Here is a 22,056-nt window from a genome sequence, read left to right on the forward strand (position 1 = left end):
GTGCCAAGAAGGCCCTCAGAGGAGGCAGCGTCTGAGCAGGATGCCAGCTGCGCCTCCCTCTAGGGGAAGAGCATCTCTTGTGAGGGACTGCGAAGCCAGGGAGGGAACCCGCTGTGAGCTCCAGCGACACAGGGAGAGCGGGCAAGGCTGAGTACAGAGAGCACAGCGAACACGCGCAGCAAGGGAGGCACGTGCAGATGAGGTCTCCAAGTCTACACTCTGAGGACATGTTCCCCTCGGAGCAGAAGGCAGAGTTCTGAAGTGCACCCAACAACTGTACTGAGCAGGTCGGACACGAGATGGCAGAGGATGAAGACTCCTGCTCTTCGCCAGGTGATCGCCGCCGGAAGACCTGTGAGAGCCATGAGGGTGCTATCCTGAGATGAAGGAGGAAGGGAGGGACTCCAGGAGAGAGAGATGCAGCTACCCCGTGGTAGCAATGCCTCTGGGGAGGAACAGCACTGAGGAAGCAGGGACACGGTGGCATCCACGTGGCTCCAGGGTGCATGCCCTCCAAACTCAGGAGAAAGGCTCGTCAGTGAAGCCCCAGCACAGAGCAACAAGGAAGATGTGAACAAAGAATCCAGCTGGCAGGCTAAGAGGAGACCTGCAGAGTCTTATCCTGGGAGTAACAGCACGAGGGCTGAGCGGAGCTGGGCGGTGAGTCAGACCCTGACTGACTGAGGGACGGACGACAGACAGCAATGACAGTTAAGGCAACAAACCAAGAGTGAAAATGTCCAGGAGAAAGGAGAGAAGGAGAAAAAGGGAAGACAACACCCACGACCTGTATTTTTAAAATAATGGTGAAAATGTTTACTTTTTAAAGACACATCTTACCACTTAACTGTCTCCCTAAATCTAAGGTTTATTTCTTTTTAAATAAATTGCCAGAGTAATTTTAATGTGATACAATTTTAAAAAGAAAGACTTGGCAAATCATGCAGTATCTACTAAACAATACATTTCCCTAATTAAAAACAAATAAATACACAATTTTTCTCCTTGAATTAGCAAACCTGCCATAAGTTTTTCCAAAGGTTATTTAACATGGTAATGGAGTATCTTTTCCAAGTGATTTAGCTTACTTTGAAAGTGTACTCCCAATATTTGTCAGCCCTTTTTCTCTGGACTCCTTTCAACATTATCTTCTCAATGTGTACAGCTGAAAGAAAAAAAAAAAATACGCTGACTGGTTCTACAGAGACCTGATAAACATTTCAGTTACCTAAATAACCCTATAATTTGACAGGTGCTTAACAAGTCACTTTCTTCTTTACTACTGGCCTTAAGTCTTAAAATGAACAACAGAAGCATAGCAGTGGTCCCGTCCCTCCACGAAGTAATGTGTTCTAATTCCACTCACCCCTAAGTCTGCTGACACCAATGATAAAAAGACACAAAGAATAAAGATGCCTGGAGATAGTTTTCTAAATGATAATCTTAAACACTTATTCATATTACCACGAATAAAGTACTTTATTCATGGTTCAATTACTTATACTTAATAAGTATAAAGTAGAAAATACCTAGTTTTATTTTTAATTAAAGTATTAGAAGTAATATAACAAGCTGACAATTTCTGCCTAATTAAAATGCTTTTCTCAAACATGGCCCTTAAAATCATATAATGATAAGTTATAATAAAACCTGAACAATATAATGAACTGTGCAGGATTATCGTAGCAAAATTTTTTGCAATTTTAGAGATCAAATAGTGGACATGAATGACATTAAACTTAAAAGCAGTTAGTGTAACTTGAACTAGATAACCGTAAAGTAAGCAAAGGGACAAACGCTCCAACCACTTCTGTTATATCTTCTTTAGTAAAAGTATTTTAGTAAAAGTGCTACATATTAGGAAATAAATCACGTTAAAAAAGCCAACCTACTGAATACACTACAAGGACCTAAGAAAAAAGATCGCTGCTCAGGGTGTAACAGAGGAAACAGTCCTTGCTGGATACCAGGCGGAGTCAGATCAGAGGCTGATGATAATGAAAATGATAAAGGCCGCAGGGAAGAAGGAAGGAAAATTACTGCAGTGGGGCTCAGGCGAGCAGGAGATGAGAAAGAGGAGAAGCTGTAGTTCTGCCTGAGTTGAGAAGAAACTCCAATGGATGAAGTACATTATATAGAGTGACAGAAGTACAGAGGAGGAAATAAGATCGTCATAGGCCATGGGAGGTGGGCAATGAGAAGGCAGTACGCACAAGACACAGGAAGATGCAGAGAAGCAGCTGCTCATATAAACAAAGGAGGCATCACTACTAGTATTCTGTGGGGCAGCTCTCCAAACAGAGTGTGTGGTGTGGCTTTCTGGGACAAGTTCCCTTTGTGGGCCAGAAATGTTGAGGGTGCAGACAAAAGAAAATCTTAAAAAGTCAGGTGAAAAGCCCGTCTCTCCTCAGACCTGTGCAATGTTACAAAGGCCACAGCGCAGGTGGGAGGCTCTGCTGGTTCCAAAAGCTACTGCAGGTAAATTAAGTACTGAAAAGTGGGGCTTCTGGGGCCCACTTTTGGCATAATGATTGGAGTTACGGCTTGGGATGCCTGCAGCCTATACTGGAGTGCCTGGTTTGTCCCAGCTCCTACGTTTCTGATCCACTTTCCTGTAATGAACACCCTAGGAGGGAGCACATGGTGGCTTGAATCCCTGACACCACGTGAGGGAGGCCTGGATTGCATTCCAGGCTCCTGGCTCTGACCTGTGTGTAAACCACTAGGCTTAGGATGGGGGACCTTGAGGTTTTTTTGGTCAGATCTCAGACTTAGCAAAGAAGTCACTATGACATTACATGATATGGAAATCAGGCAATAGCTCCAGCCTCAATTTCAAGCTACACTTGCTGTTATCTATCAGAATGAAGGTAAGCCAAGACAGGAGAGGAATGGTGAGGAATGGTTGATAATGAGAGCCTCCACACATTTTTTTTTTAATTTACAATATAAGAAAATACCACCTTACAGTATTGCTAGCATTTTTATATAATCTTTATGTTTTTCTAAAATCTATGTATTTAAAAATAAGGACAACCTTCACTGTAAAACCAGATTCTGCTTTAGGTTACTCGTGCATTCAACGGGCTTAGATGGAGTAGTCTATGATTCAAACAGTTTACCTGGAGAGATGGGGGTACTATGATCGTCTTGAGTGGAAGTGGTAATTAAGTCCATGGCTTTTAACATTAAACTTCCAGCCCTATTTTGCCTATGTGAGAAAAAACGAATTCTACAGAAAAGATTATTACTGGGACAAAAAGGAGACATACTGATGTAAATCCAAAATTGTTGTAACTGGGTGTAATGTTCACTGCATCTCCTTGGCTCTTCCAAAGCTCAGATAACAAGCAACATCTTCCATTTCCATTTTTCTCCAAGTACATGTTAATGGACTCTCCAAATGCACAGAGAATATCTGAATTTGTGTCTTTTTAGAAGGCAATGTCCTCTCACTCCTCCATCCCAGATGCATTATTGCAGGAAGAATAGATTCATAGGACATTTCTTCACTTCTGTAAAACTTATTTTTTTTTCTCAGCAGACACTGAGCACATTCTACAGATAAACTACCACACTGAATACTTTGGGAAAATGATAAAGTCCTTGTCCTCTAGAAGTACACAGGTTTTAAGATACAGCCAAAAAGACAACTGAGCAGAAGAAGTCACCGTGTGCTAGGACAAGCCAAGGGCTATGGAGCACGAGGAGCCCAGGATGCAGACAGAAGTGGGAGGACTGGCTTTAGAGCGACACTTAGCAGTGGCAGGACCTCTCTGCTCCAAAGGAGACTGAGGAGTTAAGAGCTGATCAGCATCAACAGCACCCTGCAATCTTCCCACAGTGGGGGCTTGAAGTTTGCAAAAGCTACAGCATACCTTCTCGCTGAGCTCTGTGAGGCGCCATGGGAAGTCCATCCTGAGGTACTGGGGCTTGTTCTATTAAATTGGTCTCATTACTTTGCATGTAATCACCACGAGCAGAGTCGTTCTAAATGAGAAAGAGGGGGACATTTTAATCCATATCACAGACCTAAGAGTAATAGCAAGTGCCCTAAAAGTAAACCAGAGTCGAGTTCAGGACTTTAATAACCATGTTAATAGTAGTTTTTAGAGATCAAGTGGGTGATTACAAGCTACTAGCAGAAAGGCAAAGTGTCGGAGCAACAAGTAAAAGGAGTATCACAGTGTTAACCTTCATTTAGCTGCAATAGTTTATGAATTTTTTACTACCCCCACTATCTTGGGACATAAAAAATTGCATATTGCTAAGAGAAAACAAGCAAAATTGCATATGACTATCCAGAGCTGCCAGTGATGTCAACTCTCTTCTACAGTGAATCAGATTCAAAGGAGTACTCATAGCAGAAGTTACCCTTGACACAAGCCTCCCTTACATAAGGGCGCTGTTCTTCTTGTATCATCATTATACAATTTTAGTGCATTGCTTGGTTTTAGTGCCTGTCTAACAAGATGCTCTGTTAGGAAAAAATTGTATAAAAGGTATCAACAATATAGGCTAAATCTTTCTCAACAAGAATATGTATGGACAGTGAGTTTACCATTAAAGGGACGTCAACTAACAGCAGCTAGCTGTTCTATCCCTGAGTTTGCTCAAACATTAGTAACTGAACTAAATTTTCCTCCCAGGAGATCTGGGCTGGGAGAAATAAAAAGCATGGCAACCTTACACACAGCTCTCCAGAGCTCAAGCACTGCCATGAACCTATTATTGCTAAAATACACTGGGTAAGCCAAAAGATCAAATAGCCGTCTTCCATCACAACTCACACCTTACCTCCTTTCATGCTCAGAATCTTAAAACACTACTCATCAAAATCTCCTCAAGGCCAGCGCCGTGGCTCAATAGGCTAATCCTCTGCCTGCGGTGCCAGCACACGGGGTTCTAGTCCCAGTCGGGGTGCCAGATTCTGTCCCGGTTGCCCCTCTTCCAGGCCAACTCTCTGCTATTGCCCAGGAAGGCAGTGGAGGATGGCCCAAGTCCTTGGGCCCTGCACCCCATGGGAGACCAGGAGAAGCACCTGGCTCCTGGCTTCGGATAAGTGCAGTGCGCCGGCTGCAGCGCACTGGCGGCGGTGGCCATTGGAGGGTGAACCAACGGCAAAGGAAGACCTTTCTCTCTGTCTCTCTCTCTCACTGTCCATTCTGCCTGTCAAAAAAAAAAAACAAAACAAAACAAAACAAAAAAAAACAAAAAAAAACTCCTCAAGTTTCAAGAACCAATTACACCTTTATAAATCTGCAGTGTACATAGAATGGCAGATGTCCTAAACAGCACTCTGGCCTCAGAATCAGCCCTTAAGGCATTCGGATCTGGCTGAAGAGCCCATGAGAGTATTACAGGCATGGAAAGCCAAGACACTCTGGCAATCAATCAATCAATCAATCAATCAATAAAAACTAAATGAAAGATCTCTGTGAGTGAGATTCCAGTGGAAAGAACGGGCCACCAAAGAAGGAGGTATCTTTCTCTGAAGGGAGGCGAGAACTTCCACTTTGACTATGACCTTATCTAAATAAGATCGGAGTCGGCAAACTCAAAAGGCTCCCATAGCCTTGGCAACTCATGACAAGAGCCTAGGGAGATTAATGACGCCATAAACAAGAGTGTCAATTTGTTAAGTCAACAACAGGAGTCACTGTGCACTTACTCTTCATGTAGGATCTCTGTCCTTAATGTGTTGCTCAATGTGAATTAATGCTATAACTAGTACTCAAACAGTATTTTACACTATGTTTCTGGGTGGGTGCAAACTGTTGAAATCTTAATATATACTAAGTTGATCTTCTGTATATAAAGATAATTGAAAATGAATCTTGATGCAAATGGAATGGGAGGGATCGGGAGATGGGAGGGTTGTGGGTGGGAGGGAAGTTATGGGGGAGGGGGAACCATGTAATCCATAAGCTGTACTTTGGAAATTTATATTTATTAAATAAAAGTTAAAAAAAAATCAGCAGTGTAAAACATACACTGATTTTTTTCTTTATTGTGTAAAGGAAATGAAGCAAAATAAAAGTCCCAAAGCTTCCCCAAGAATCTCAACTTGAAATGTCTTGTCCTGCTGTCTGTCATGCATCCTGGCCTCCAATGGGTGGGGGTTGCCAGCCACCAGCTCTGTGTCTGGGAATAAAGCCCCAGATCAGATCCTCTCGGGCACTAGGCTCCAGGCTCAGGGGCCATGTCCTCTAGCTGCCTGGGAAGCACAGCGTAGCACTGCCTGAGCAGGAGGGAACAGCCTCTGCAACCCATAGCCACCTTCTCAATCACTTAGGCTGGCCATTTCCCAACCTTCACAGCACTGTTTTTTAAAAACATGGATGTGAATTCTTTAACAAAATAATAAATTATATATATTCAGACCATATAATCTTTCATTACAATAGTTTTGACAGGGAAATGCAAATCAGAACTACATGTAGATACCACTTTATATCCATTAATATGTCTATTAATAAAAAAAAAAAAAAACAGAAAGTACCTGTGAGGATGTGGAGACACTACAGCCTTTGTGTGCTAACAAAGAGAATGCATAATGGAGCAACTACTATGAGAAAGTCTGATGGTTCCCTAAAAGTTTTTAATTTTTCCCCTAAAATTTTAAACATAGAATTACCACATGATCCAGCAATTCTACTTCTAGGCATATATCCCAAAGAACTGAAAGCAGAGACTGACACATACTTTGTGCAGCCAAGTTCACTCATAGGATTATTTAAAACAGTCACATGGTGGAAACACCTCAAACGTCCATCAACAAATCAATACATGTGATATACATACGAATATATATATATATGACTGTATTAGGCAATACAAAGGAATCAAATTCTGATACTTGCTCTGACATGAATGAATTTTGAAGACAGTATGCTAAGTGCAGAAAGCCAGACACAACAAAAGAAATATTATACAACTCAACTTTGGTGAGCTACTGAATCAAATTCATAAAGAAAGTAAAACAGTGCCCATCGAGGGCTGCAGGGAGAGGGGGAAAGGGAAGTATTTAGTGATTGCGGAGTTTCTGTTTGGAATGACAAGTTCCAGAGATGGACATGGTGATAGCTACACAATAGCATGAGTGTGTCTGACACCACCAAATTATACATGCAAGAGGGATAAAATAGCAACCTTTGTTGTGTACAAGAGGACTTCAAAAAGTTTATGGAAAATTCAATGAAAAGATAAGTTTATATTGGCGCAAAAAATATTTTGAGGGCCAGAGGTGTGGCACAGCAGGTTAAACCACCACCTACAGAGCCAGGATCACATACGGATGCCAGTTAAGTCCTCGCTGCTCCACTTGTGATCCAGCTCCCTGCTAACACGCCTGGGAAAGCAGCAGAAGATGGCCCAAATACCTGGACCCTTACCACCCATGTGGGAGACCCAGACGAAGCTCCTGGCTCCTGGCTTCAGCCTTGCCCAGCACTGGCCATTGCAGCCATGTGAGAACAGAAGATCTATCTCTGTAACTCTGCCTTTCAAGTAAACAAATCTTTACAAAAAATTTTTAAACTCCACGAGTATAAGTCTTCAAAAAGATCATGGAAAATGAGTATTATTGAGGGCAGCACTGTTGCATTGCAGTAAAGCCATGGCCTACAGTGCCAGCATCCCATGTGGTCGCCGGTTTGAGTCCCAGCTGCTCCACTTCTGATCCAGCTCTCTGCTACGGCCTGGGAAAGCAGTACAAGATGGCCCAATGGCCGGCACCGCGGCTCAATAGGCTAATCCTCCACCTAGTGGCGCCGGCACACTGGGTTCTAGTCCCGGTCGGGGCACTGGATTCTGTCCCGGTTGCCCCTCTTTCAGGCCAGCTCTCTGCTGTGGCCTGGGAGTGCAGTGGAGGATGGCCCAAGTGCATGGGCCCTGCACCCCATGGGAGACCAGGAGAAGCACCTGGCGCCTGGCTCCTGCCTTCGGATAGGCGCGGTGCGCCGGCTGCAGCGTGCTGGCCGCGGCGGCCATTGGAGGGTAAACCAACGGCAAAAGGAAGACCTTTCTCTCTGTCTCTCTCACTGTCCACTCTGCCTGTTAAAAAAAAAAAAAAAAAAGATGGCCCAAGTCCTTGGGTCCCTGCACCCACGTGAGAGACCCAGAAGAAGTTCCTGGCTCCTTGCTGTGATCGGCGTGGCTCCAGCTGTTACGGCCAACTGAGGAGTGAACCAGCGGATGGAAGACCTCTCTCTGTCTGCCTTTCCTTCTTTCTCTGTGTAACTCCAACTTTCAAATAAATAAATAAAATCTTTTAAAATAAATAAAAAATAAAAATGAGTATTATGAAAAAATTACTCATGCATTTTGAAAAAAATTTTGTACCAAAATAGACATATTTTCATTCTACTATCAAAAACTTAAGTTTCTTTGGATATTATACATTAAAAAAAATCAAAGTATTTATGCTGCCTCCACAAACATTATATTGAAGCAACCATGAAAAAGTACTTTGCTTCACAATCAAAATCATATTTTCAGAGTTTGAAGTTAACTTTGAGAATACAACTTGCGGAGGCCAGTGCTATGGCACAGTAGTCTACGCCTCTGCCTGTGGTACCAGTTCATGTACCAGCTGCTCCTCTTCTGATCCAACTCTTTGCTTATGGCCTGAGAAAGCAGTAGAAGATGGCCCAAGTGCTTGGGTCTCTGCACCTGTGTGGGAGACTCGGAAGAAGCTCCTGGCTCCTGGATTCAAACTGGCCCAGTTCTGGCCGTTGCAGGCACTTGAGGAGTGACCCAGTGAATGTAAGACCTCTCTCTCTGGCCAGCGCCACGCCACGATTCAATAGGCTAATCCTCCACCTGTGGCGCCAGCACCCCAGGTTCTAGTCCCAGTCAGGGCACTGGCTTCTGTCCCAGTTGCTCCTCTTCCAATCCAGCTGTCTGCTGTGACCCAGGAGTGCAGTGGAGGATGGCCCAAGTCCTTGGGCCCTGCACCCCATGGGAGACCAGGAGAAGCACCTGGCTCCTGGCTTCGGATCAGTGCAGTGCGCCGGCCGCAGTGTGCCGGCCGCAGCAGCCATTGGAGGGTGAACCAACGGCAAAAGGAAGACCTTTCTCTCTGTCTCTCTCTCACTGTCCACTCTGCCTGTCAAAACAAAACAAAAACAAAAAGACCTCTCTATATATAACTCTGACTCTAAAGTAATTAAATAAAATCTAAAAAAAAAAAAAAAAACAAATTGGTACCAGCATTGTGGCATAGCAGGTGAAGCCACCACTTGCATCCCATATGGGTGCTGGTTCATGTCCTGGCTGCTCCAATTCTGATCCAGCTCCCTGCTAATGTGCTGGGGAAAATGGCGGAATATGGCCTGAGTGTTTGGGCTCCCGCCACCCGTGTAGGAGACCAGGGATGAAACTCCTGGCCCCAGCCCAACCCAGCCTTTGCTGTTGTGGCCCTCTGGGGAGTGAACCAGTGGATGGAAGATCAACTCTTTGTGTCTCTTCCTTTCTGTAATTCTTTCAAATAAACAAATGAATCTAAAAAATGTTTTAAAAAACCCCACAATTTACTAAACAAGGAAAGGCCTCCTGTTTAATAACCTGGTAAGAAAAAGAGAGTTTGAGTTTCTATTCGAAGACTTAAGTTCACCATCCCAGGAAAAATCTACTAATTGTTTTTCCTTCCACTCTCAGCATGAATCAATACTACAAAACCACCTAGGATGGTTCAGAAGCTTTATCAAATCCACACAGACCTGGTCTCCCGAGACACAGAGATCACAGCTGCGGCGTTCACTGGCCCCAGCAGCTACTGGCTGTCTACCTGTCACTTGTCACACAGGCCTCCCCTTTCAGTGGGGGGTGGGGCATTAACTGTACAGAAAGGAATCACACCCACTTTGCCTAGTAAATTCAGTCGCCTGAACACTCAATATGGATGATACACCAGGAACAGCATTTTACAAAGACTAGGTCGAAGTGTCAGGACCATGGTATTTTTCTCTGCTTGGATTAAGAAGTCAGAGTTTTAAAATTCTAAGCCTGCCAAAGCATGCAGTGTCACACAAAGCCCCTAGCACGTGTGGTGTTCTCCCTTCTTCGCCCAAGGGTGGCAGTTCCTGCACCACAGCAGGCCTCCTCCAGCAGCACAGCACGGGGTAGTACCAATGAGCCACACGTCATGTGACTCGGGGGAAGTGTCACATCACTCAGATCTAACTTTTACACAGCTACAGTCATCACAATTGCACACTTGAAATTTCTTAAATGCGGCTAAATGACCCTAAAAACAAAAACAAAAGCTCTTCTCTGAAAACACACAATTAGAATGAAAGTTACACTTGCCTCATTTTGTTAGCAAAGGCCAAACTGTATCCAGAATTTATATTAGCTCATCTATCGATATTCTACATGTAGTACTTTCATGTGGAATATAAATATTTAAAGTACCAACACGTGTCCAACACCAAAAAACAACAAGCAGAAGGGCCAGCGCTGTGGCATGTGCTAAGCCTCCGCCAGCAGTGGCCCCATATGGGGGCCAGTTAAGTCCTGGTTGCTCCACTTCCAATCCAGCTCCCTGCTAGTGAGCCTGGAAAAGCAGAGGAGGGCCCAAAGGCCAGGGCCCTGCACCCAAGTGGGAGACCTGGAGGAAGCTCCTGGCTCCTGGCTTTGGATCAACTCAGCTCCAGCTGTTGCAGAGCTGGAGTTGGAGCTGGGAGTGAACCAGCGGATGGAAGATCTCTTTCCTTCTCTCTCAATATCTCTGCTTTTCAAATAAATAAAATATTAAAAAAAAAAACTAAACTAAAACTAAAGCAGAAATATTTTTTTTAGTTGTTAAAAACAAACAAAAAAAAAGCTTTGGCTTACTTGGCTAATCCTCCGCCTGCGGTGCTGGCATCCCATATGGGTACCAGGTTCCAGTCCCGGTTGTTTCTCTTCCAGTCCAGCTCTCTGCTATGGCCCGGGAGGGCAGTGGAGGATGGCCCAAGTGCTTGGGCCCTGCACCCACATGGAAGAACAGGAGGGAGCGCCTGGCTCCTGGCTTTGGATCGGTGCAGTGCAGGCCGCAGCGGCCATTTGGGGGGTGAACCAATGGAAGGAAGACCTTTCTCTCTGTCTCTTTCTCTCACTGTCTGTAACTCTACCTGTCAAATAAATAAATAAATAAATCTTTGAAAAAAAAAAACTAAACTAAATTTGCTATCATCTGAACTTTTCGCACTCAGCAAACAAACTTAGAAAGTTAACATTATCATATGTGGGGCTGATGTTGTGGTGCAGGGAGTGAAGCAGCCACCTGCCCCTGCTGCTCCACTCTAATCCACATCCCTAATCTACCTGGGAAAGCAGTGGAGGATGGCCCAAGTGCCTGGGCCCCTGCCACCCATGTAGGAGACCTGGATGAAGCTCCTGGATCCTGGCTAGGACCTGGCCTAGCCCTTGCTGTTGCAGCTGTTTGGGGAGTAAACCAGTGGTTGGAAGCACGCTCTCTCTGTCCCCCTCTCTAACTCTGCCTCTCAAATAAATAAATCTTCAAAAAAAAAAGTTAACACTGGCATATAACAATGTTCTATTAATCTTCTGTGGCAGATAAAAGATAGCCAAAAATTGTTTGAACATCCTCCCAGTGAAAGGTGGGAACTAGTTCCCCATCCAGTGGCTCTGGGTTGGGTTAGACTTGTGTGGCAAACAGACTGCAATGGCAGCAACATTTGGATAAGCTGAGGTACTCACAGCCTCTTGGATTCTTGAACCTTTGGGTGAATGAAGAGAGAGGACAAGAGACACCATCCAGGCGCCAACTCCATCTCCAGACACGCAGAGCACAGACATGCCCCTGATGTTAGTTACTGATCTAAATTCACGACCCATAAAACTGTTAAGAGATGGTAATAATATACTTGTCTTCTAAAATTTTCACTATTTTTGTTTAACTGAAAAGTAGAGTAATAGAGGGAAAACGGAGAGAGAAATCCTCCATCTGTGTGCTAGTTCACTCCCCAAATGCCCACAAACACTGGGGCTGGGCCAGGCTAAAGCCAGGACCCCAGAACTCCATCTGGGTCTCTCACGTGGGTGGCAGGGACCCACGTACTTGAACTAACACCTACGGCCTCCCAGGCTGCGCCTCAGCAGGAAGCTGGAATGGGGAGTAGAACTGGGACTTGATCCCAGGCACACCAATGCGAGATGCAAGCATCCCAAGCAATGGCTTGACACTGCATCACGATGTTTGCTCCAAATACTGTGCTTTAAGTCATTAAGTTTTGGGGTTATTTGTTACATTATGCATCTTAAATTCTCTTTAAATAACCAAAGTTACAACCAAAGCATATGCCATTATATAACCAAGATTCATAGAAAATCTTACTTTGAATGTTACAAAATGATTATTAGAAACATTGTTGATATGTCAAATTTAATCTGTTTTTGTGGAAGACGACCAAGGAAAACAAGAATTTAAGAATTAACTTATCACCTGCCTCTAACTGCAAAGCTATAAAAGAGGTAAAAGTTTCGTTACTCAATGAAATGGCAAACCCAACTCACAGAAATGCCCTGAATCACCTATAGCACCCGATGGAAAGCAAGCTCTGGGGTGAAGTGATACAGCTGTGCTGAGAGGTGCAAGACCAATCCACCACAAGACCAATCCACCAACGGCTCAGAAACAGCATCACAGGGGTTTCTACACAATCACAGGCTCATGCTCCATGTAACTCACCTATTGTTTGGCTGAATTAGGAATCTGGGCATAAGGTGATTCAGCAGGAAAAATGCAACCGAATTAGCTATCTTAACCCTGAGCAATGTATACCAGCTACTGAGCCGCAGCGGGGTACCAGGTAGGAGTCACGACTTACTGAACCCATGTACACTTTTTGCAGTCACAGCCCACAAAACAGACCTGGCTGCTCCAGCAGCGGCTGTGCAAGTTCTTCTCTTAATACATTTGTGAACTAATCGTGGCTGCCTGTGCAAAGTGAGTGGAGCACAACAAGAATGCGGGGTGAGCTGAACAAGCTAGGCAGGGAAACTCCTCCCCATCCTTCTCTATATATTTCTGGGGAACACCACGCATTTATTACAAACTGGAAATTTAAATTGTTGATGCCATTGTCCTTTTTTTTCAGACACCTTAACTTGTAGGTTGCATCGTTTGGGAAGATGTGGCAAAAGAATGCCAACACAAAAGCCTACTGGAGAGGAGCAAAGCAGAAAATAAAAGTAAAGGCAGCAGTTTTTGCCCAAGAATTGGCCTTGTTGTTTACCTGGTAAAGCTTCCTTCGTCCTTCTGCTATTTCAGACAATGCCACCTGTTAGCTGATAGGTGGACTGGGGAATATTACCAACCCTGCTTTGGATCACAAAACAACAAAGGTATGGGATCCAGACAAGGATAGAGGAATGGCTTTCCAGTGTGACCAGTGTTGGGGATGGGGGTGGGGAGGCCTCTTCAGCTCCAGCATCTGTGTCTCTTTCTGCTCTCAGTACAAAAGGGAAAGCATCTCTTCTTTCACCCTGGGAACCTGGAGGCTGAACCAGGAACTGCTGCCCCAGGATACTTCCAGTGTGTCAGAAGCTAGAGAGGTCAACGGGCTTTTCTCCTCTCCAGCCTATCTCTGACTGTTGCTACCTTCACCTTTACAACCTTACCCACTGGAGAAGACAGCAAGGCAGAGCAAGGGATCCTCAGGCAGGAAGTGAGCCCCGGCCAGAGCAGGAGAGCCACAGCGCTTGGCCTTGGAGCAAGAACACTCTTGGAACCACGCGTGAAGGTAAGCTTACAGAGTTGAAGAAGGATCTTTGGCAACAAATGACTTGAAAGTTGGTAAATACAGTGCTGGGAAACACAGCATAGAATTTGTGTTTAATGCCACCTGTTCGAATAGGCATTTTCCCCAAATTAAAAAAAAAAAAAACCTCAAAACTCAATGCCATTAGGCAACCTCTTCATGAAAACCTCTTTCTAAAGAAGCAAGTACTCTCAAACACTGTAGTATTTATGTCACACGCGACCAAGCTGTCCCTCCCCCTAGGATGGCTAGTGAATTTCAATTATTTGATACCCAAACAAAAACCAATTATACTGCAGAAAAATATTCCAACTTAAACATTCCTAACAAGAAACATAAAAATTCCACAACATTTTCATTATAAAGTGCTCACTTCAGTAGCCAAAGTTAGTTTCTGACTTTTTTTTTTTTTTTTTTTTTTTTTTTTCTGACAGGCAGAGTGGACAGTGAGAGAGAGAGACAAAGAGAAAGGTCTTCCTTTGCCGTTGATTCACCCTCCAATGGCCGCCACGGCCGGTGCGCTGTGGCCGGCGCACCGCGCTGATCCAATAGCAGAAGCCTGGTACTTCTCCTGGTCTCCCATGGGGTGCAGGGCCCAAGCACTTGGGCCATCCTCCACTGCACTCCCTGGCCACAGCAGAGAGCTAGCCTGGATGAGGGGCAACCGGGACAGAATCCGGCGCCCCGACAGGGACTAGAACCCGGTGTGCCAGCGCCGCAAGGCGGAGGATTAGCCTAGTGAGCCGCGGCGCCGGCTTAGCTTCTGACTTTCTAATCATGGGTGAGGTACTTACTGTCTGAATCTAACTCCCATCACCCCTCAAACAGATCATAAACTGCACAGCAAACACTAGAGGCTCCCGACAGTCACTGTCCAAACAATGAGAAGGCAATGATTTATGACTTGTCCACCCTATCAAAATGTACCACCACCAGGTTTGCACCAATTTATGTGCCTCATATACAAAAATTTAGTGAATTCAGGCACTGCAAATGGTTTCACTTTGAAAGAGCAGTTAATAAGCACAACTACTCAGTACTCACCCCACTGCAGATTCAGTTTAAATTTATAGTTTTATGCTTTCTAAGAAATAATTCCTTTATTATTTCAAAACAATTTGCTAAGTATAATTCAAAATAAGAAAAAAACAAAAAGAAAGGATTCCTCCCTGATACACTTCGTCTTAAAGCAATTTACCACATGGGTATTTTTTGGAGCTACCTGTGAGAAGCCTAAGCATAACAAATTATGGCTGAGCACTTATGACATATGCGATGCTGATGAGAAATAAGATATGATGCCCAAGGGTCAATTTTATTCATTGAAAATAATACAAAGAATCATAGAAATACCCAAATTCTACCAGAATATATGTGCTACCAAAGTTAAAAGGCAGCAGGAATTTTACTGGATTGTCCCCGTGATTATTCCAGAGAACATCATGCAAGAGGTGACAGCTAGTGAAAAGCACACGTCAGACCTACGGGACAGAGGGATTTTTGAGTCCCAGGACTTATTAGAGGCAGGGTCCATCAGGCACTGAAAGAAAAATGTAACAGGATTTAATGTACTGCTTCAGAAAGATACAGCTGGTGACAGAACCCAAAAGATAAACAGGCAGAAACACAGAAAGCAGGGGAACCCAGTAAGGAGGCTGTCAAAGTCCAGGCAAAGTCTACCACAAGACTGTCGGCAAAAACGAGGAAAGGGCACATTCGGATCCCCGGGGAGATTAAGCTGCGAGGTTACTGAGCAAGTCAGGGTGACTGGAAGTGAGAAGGCACCCTAAATAACTGCATGTGTCTGGAAGATCTTTTAAGTCAATGATGTATTTTTTATATATTAGAAGTTTAAACTGACAGCTGACACAGCACAGGCACTGGCACACACAAATGCTCGCAGCTGTCACACGACCTGTCTGCCACCCATTTTTTTTCATCCCACCTCCAAGCCCCCTGTAACCCAAGCCCTACTGTCTCCTCAGCTCTACATTTCTGTGCATCCCCTGCCACCAACCCCTGCTGATGAGGTTATCTCACTCTGTCTACCCAGCATTTTCACATGTATCATCACATACACCTTCGTAAGAGATGATCTCCCTGACGGTTGGAAAGACTCAATAACTTGTCAAAGCGGCCTTTTCAAAACTGAAATCTGACCTCAAATAAACTAAACCTCGAATGAGCGTCAATTCTAAAGGGCTCAGACATTTAGAAGGGAGGTAAAGGCCAAATGCACTCTGAAGTACAGGAAAAACACAAGGAAATGGACTGGGTCTGCCTCCACCACCTGTAACTTAAAACACCACAAAGCCCTTCCCTTCCAGGTCGGCTGTGTATACAGACAGGACCAAAAAGCTCTGGTACACACAGTACTCCACAGTGAAAAATGAAGTCAGTAAAATTGAATTTGTCTATTTTGACAACAGCGAAAGATTTGCTTCTCGTTTAAATAACTATTTAAATAAACATTTCTCAAGGAAAGACAAAGATATTAAATAAGCTTAAAAATAACCAATTTAATAACTTCTGTAAAAATGGCATTAAAATCTTCCTTAATTATCCATGAATTCCACTGTGTACTCAGAACAAAGAAATATGTAACTTAGCTAAAACAGGTTTAAATTATAAAACAGTTTCCTGGTTATTTTTAAAAACTGGATAGATTTAAGATGATGACAGTTGGACGGAAACTGATAACCCAATCTAAATCACCTATTTTCTCCATTCCCATCCCCAAATCCAATATGGGGAGAGCATATCTTGATTTGTGACTTAGAGAACTGCTTACTCTCAGCTCATCTGTGGCATCCCAGCACCTTACAACAAAAAGACTAACAAAAATAACTGCCCCAACTAAATGTGTCTCAAACACCATCTTTTCAATTACCTGTCTTCCTGAACATCAGTCTATTCAGAGGGAAAGTAATAATAAATAATATACAAAGTACTCCAGCGTACAGACTATTGTTAAGTGGAAAAAGAGAAACACTGTGGCCGGTGCTGTGGTGTAAAATACTAAGCCTCCCCTTGCAATGCCAGCATCCCATATGGGGACTGGTTCTAGTCCTGGCTGCTCCGAGTCCAATCCATCTCCCTGCTAAATGCGCCTGGGAAAGCAGCTGCAGCAGATGGCCCAAGTACCTGGGCCCCGGAAACCACATGAGAGACATGGAAGAAGCTCCTGGCTCTTGGCTGTGGTCATTTGGGGAGTAAACCAGCAGATGTAGGATCTTTCTCCTTCTCTCTCTGTATCTCTGCTTTCCAAATAAACAAATAAATCTTAAAAAGAAAAAACACACACATTCCTGAAAACAATCTGGAGATTGTGTCTTAGTGGATAAGAAATACCACTGAGCACTCATTTCAGTAGTCAATTCCTATTCAAGACAGTCTATGAATTATTTTGCAGCCTATCTCACTAAATCACTAGGACCTCAAAAGAAGCTTATCTTCCATTTTAGAGATCAGCAGCCTGGTTAATGTCACAAAATTAGTGGCAGAGCTGGAATTTAAACCTTGATTCTAGTTCTCTACTAAACATGGATGTTCCTCTCAAGGCTTTTGGATAGCCTCTGCAACACACTTCCTGTCCCCTCCCCACGGAGAAAATACGAAATGGGAGTTTTTTGTTTGTTTGTTTGTTTTTTTTTTTTTTTGACAGGCAGAGTGGACAGTGAGAGAGAGAGACAGAGAGAAAGGTCTTCCTTTTGCCGTTGGTTCACCCTCCAATGGCCACCGCGGCCGGCGCGCTGCAGCCGGCACACCACGCTGATCCGATGGCAGGAGCCAGGAGCCAGGTGCTTTTCCTGGTCTCCCATGGGGTGCAGGGCCCAAGCACCTGGGCCATCCTCCACTGCACTCCCTGGCCACAGCAGAGAGCTGGCCTGGAAGAGGGGCAACCGGGACAGAATCCGGCGCCCCGACCAGGACTAGAACCCGGTGTGCCAGCGCCGCTAGGCGGAGGATTAGCCTAGTGAGCCGCGGCGCCGGCCCAAAATGGGAGTTTTTAAAAAATGGAGAGACTTTTCACTTCAACAAGATTCCCCTTTGGTGCTCAGTTAGTTGTCGCTGAAGTGAATGGACACTATGAGAAACAGTGACTTGATCAGCTCTTGTCCTGACAGTTGATGTACAATGTAATACTTTATCCTTTTTAGTATTTTTTTTTTGTTCTAGTACCATTGGTTGAACTCTATAATTAACACACAATTATTCTTAGGTGTTTAAATTTTAAATGAAAAGTGATCCCTGTTAGGAATTTGGAAAACATTATGCTGAGTGAAATAAGCCAATCCCAAAGGGACAAATACCACTTGTTCTCCCTGATAGGTGACAACTAATTGAGGACCAAAAAGGAAACCTGTTAAAGTGAAATGAGCACTATGAGAAATGGTGACTTGATCAGCCCTCACCCTGACTGTTGATGAGCAACTTAATATGTTATCCCTCTTAGTATTTTTTTTTTGTTTGTTCTACTTAATACTTTTGGTTGAATACTGTAATCAATACACAATTCTTCTTAAGTGCTGAAACTTAACTGAAAAGTGATCACTGTTAAATATAAGAGTGGGAATAAGAGAGGGAAGAGATGTGCAATTCGGGACATGCTCAAGCTGACTTACCTCAAATGGTAGAGTTAGAAACATACCAGGGGATTCCAATTCAATCCCATCAAGGTGGCATGTACCAATGCCATCTCACTAGTCCCAGTGATCAATTTCTGTTCACAATTGATCATAATGATAGGACTAAGAACCAAAGGGATCACAGAAACAAGAATAGTGTCTGCAAATACTAGCTGATAGAATCAAAAAGGGAGAGAACGATCCAACATGGGAAGTGAGATACACAGCAGACCCATAGAATGGCAGATGTCCTAAACAGCACTCTGGCCTCATAATCAGCCCTTAAGGCATGCGGATCTGGCTGAAAAGCCCATGAGAGTATTTCAGGCATGCAAAGCCAAGACACTCTGGGGGAAAAAAAAAAAAAACTAAATGAAAGATCTCCGCGAGTGAGATCCCAGTGGAAAGAACGGGTCATCAAAGGAGGTACCTTTCTCTGAAGGGAGGAGAAAACTTCCACTTTGACCATGGCCTTGTCTAAATATGATCAGAGTCGGTGAACTCAGGGGGCTTCCATAGCCTTGGCAGCTCATAACAAGAGCCTAGGGTGATTACTGATGCCATAAACAAGAGTGTCAATTTGTAAAGTCAACAACAGGAGTCACTGTGCACTTACTCCTCATGTAGGATCTCTGTCCTTAGTGTGCTGTACATTGAGATTTAATGCTATAACTAGTACTCAAACAGTATTTTTCACTTTGTGTTTCTATGTGGGTGCAAACTGTTGAAATCTTTACTTAATGTATGCTAACCTGATCTTCTGTATATAAAGAGAATCAAAAATGAATCTTGATGTGAATGGAAGGGGAGAGGGAGTGGGAAAGGGGAGGGTTGTGGGTGGGAGGGACGTTATGGGGGGGAAGCCATTGTAATCCATAAGTCGTACTTTGGAAATTTATATTCATTAAATAAAAGTTTAAAAAAAATGGAGAGACTTGCTAAGCCAAGCAATTGAGCTGTGAAGATCCTGAAACACAATCTCGAGAACAGCCATTCCAATTGTATTAACCACTAATCATGACTATAACAGTGTACACATTTCATCTTTCTTACATTTTTGTGTTGCTAGTTGGGGGACAGATGCACAAAATTGGAACATTAATCTTCATGATGAAAAAAAGTACCTTTAAGAAGCAAAACAGAAAGCTATCATGTCTTGTTTCATGTCTTTTCAACAAAACTAGCATCTTTTAAAATATTTCTCCTTTTGTGTGTGTGTGTGTGTTCCTAACACACATTAGTTTGGCTTCCTGACAACCAGTGTTGGGCTGGTGTTGTGGTACAGGGGTTAGCCACCATCCACAATGCCAGTTCCACATCACAGCAAAGGTTTGAGTCCCTGCTGCTCTGCTTCCATCCAGTTTCCTGCTAATGCACCTGGGAAGGCGATGGAAGATAGCCCAAATACTAGGACCTCTGTCATCCATGTGGGAGACCACAATGGAGTTCCTGGCTTCTGGCTTCAGCCTGGCCCAGAATAGCTGTTGCAGCATTTGAGAAGTGAACCAACAAATGGAAGATGGATCAATTGATTGATCTGTGTGTCTCTGTGTGTGAGTGTTCCCCTCTCTGTTGCTCTAGCAAATAAATAAATTTTTTAAAAAGATTGCAGGGGTGAGGGGTAAGGGTGAGTGTTTGGTCTGGTGGTTAAGCTGCTGCTGGTTGGGATGCTCACCACCCATATTAGAGTGCCAGGATTCAAGTCCCAGCTGCACTACAAATTCCAGCTTCCTGCTGACACAGACCCTGGGAAGCAGTGTGATGGCTAACTGGGCTCCTGCCAACCAAGTGGGCTATATGGACTGAGTTCCAGCTTCATAGTGTCAGCATGGCCCTGCCTCAGCTACTAGCATTTAACCACAGATGGGATCCCTCTGACCCGTGCTTCTCTAATAAAGTAAATAGCAATTTATAAAACCAATGTTTTCAGCTATGCACTACATGCAGCCCGTAACTGTATAACACAGACCCACATCAACCATCCATGTTTCCAAACACACTGCTGATGAATGTTCTCCCCAGTGCTCGGGACCTATTTGTTGAATCTCAAGCAAGTTACTAGCAGTGCGTGGCAGCTCTGAAGAACATGAAGCTCACTTACAGTTCTCCTAAGAGGAATGCCAACATTTAAGCTGTAGTCTAAGGTAACGACACAAAATAACCCACATCACACAGGAAAACTCTTGAAACCTAATTTTTCAAAGCCAAAACATATTTGTTCAATCTGCCTCCGTTTTCACATTCCATACCAGTATTACAGTGGTGATCTGTGGACTTGTCACTCAACTATCAACACTGAAATTATGACAAGTCACTAACCAGGTGCTGGCCCTGAGCAACTCCAAAGCATACATTCTACCTATTCATATTCCTTTTTTCTTTTTTTAAGAAAGGCTGACTCATATTACTTACTGATACAAACCCCGGGGGAGCAAGGAACACTATTCCAGGCTGTTTTACTTAAAATTTAAAGAGAAAATTAGTTTTGCATTATCCAATTGGTAGAGAAAAAGGCACGCTGTTTGGAGCACCAAAGACCTTCACTCAGCATGACGAAAATGAATGACTTGCAGGCAATAAATAAAGGCGCATACTTGCGCCTGAAAGGTTACTTCCGGGGCAATAAATCGCCGCCACACGCGTTTCCCACTCCCGGGGTCGCTATCACTGCCAGCGGCCCCAGAGCACGGCACTCTCGGCTCTGGTCCGGTTACCGTCCGCGACGGCCCGCAACCCGGCCTCCGGCCGCACTGCCCGGGGACTCTCGAGGGCTCCCGGGGGCCCGGCCGCTCAGCCCGCCCACCCGGGGGCGGGGCCGGGCGCCAGTCACGTGGGCCGCGCTGCGGCCGCCATTTTGCAGGGCGGGGGAGGAAGATGCCCGCGGACTGGCTCAGGTCGCCGTCTGCCTCTCGCGACGGCGGTCACGCGGGGGACGCGAGAGCCCGGGACTCCTCCCTGCAGGCGCAGAGGTGGGCCCCCCGCCCCGGGTGCGCCTCGGCGGCGGAAGCCCGGCAATGGCTGGGCTGGGCTGCGGCCAGTCGGGATTTCAATCAGCCCACCCGCATCTGGAGTGACAGGCCGGGAGCAACAAGGTCCGCTAAAATGCCTTTCAGGCCAGCGCGAGCCACAGCCGGGGAACTCGGAGGCCACTCTAATAAGAGAAAAAAACAATGGGCCGGAACGATCTAAGGAGACACAGACGGTCCGCTGCGGAACCCCGAGCTGCCCTAGAGTCCAGAAGCAGCCTCGGCCGCACCTGCAGTAGGCGTGCCCCCACGGCTGCACCCCCACCTCAGCGCAGGGCCAGGGCCAGGGCCGCAGCACAGGCCACGTCCTGGGAAGTTAAGATGTGCTGGAATGAATGGCAGGAGGCCTGGCCTCGCCTCGTCCACTCCTCCTGGCACTCAGTGGCCGCCAGTAAAGGCCACGCACTGCAGTCCAGATAAAAACCTCATTACTCTGGCTCGCACGCACGTCTCCCCTTCATCTAGCCGCCTCACAGCGCCGGCATTAACATCGAAATCTACAGGGAAAGAAATCGGAAATAGTGGGGTATGCTTGCAGGAGTGGTGCGCGTGGGCCACACAAGCTGTGCCACGGTGGGGCACTCCTCAGCCCTACAACCGAAGGCTAGCTTTGCCAGGCACACGCCACTGCAA

The 22,056-nt window shown here is 45.0% G+C and overlaps 1 protein-coding gene across 8 annotated transcripts in view; it reads right to left on the minus strand.

Moving 5' to 3' along the window:
• The window catches only part of ZCCHC2 (zinc finger CCHC-type containing 2), a 61,507-nt gene that overhangs the window by 36,910 nt on the left and 2,541 nt on the right, over window positions 1-22,056 (minus strand). For 4 of the 8 annotated variants that reach the window (XM_070050074.2, XM_089305004.1, XM_089305003.1 and 1 more), the window contains exons 2-3: window positions 3,879-3,990; window positions 1,089-1,165 (exon numbers count right to left, since the gene is read on the minus strand). The exons of 1 other annotated variant lie outside the window; for it this stretch is intronic. In XM_070050074.2, coding sequence (XP_069906175.1) covers window positions 1,089-1,165; window positions 3,879-3,990 — 189 coding nt within the window. The remainder of the gene's footprint in view (window positions 1-1,088; window positions 1,166-3,878; window positions 3,991-22,056) is intronic. 3 more of the 8 variants (XM_089305005.1, XM_089305006.1, XM_089305007.1) reach the window with 1 other exon arrangement.

The sequence above is a fragment of the Oryctolagus cuniculus genome, chromosome 10, assembly GCF_051225735.1.
Source record: "Oryctolagus cuniculus isolate XC-2025 breed Fujian yellow rabbit chromosome 10, ASM5122573v1, whole genome shotgun sequence".
Taxonomy (NCBI): Eukaryota; Metazoa; Chordata; class Mammalia; order Lagomorpha; family Leporidae; genus Oryctolagus; species Oryctolagus cuniculus.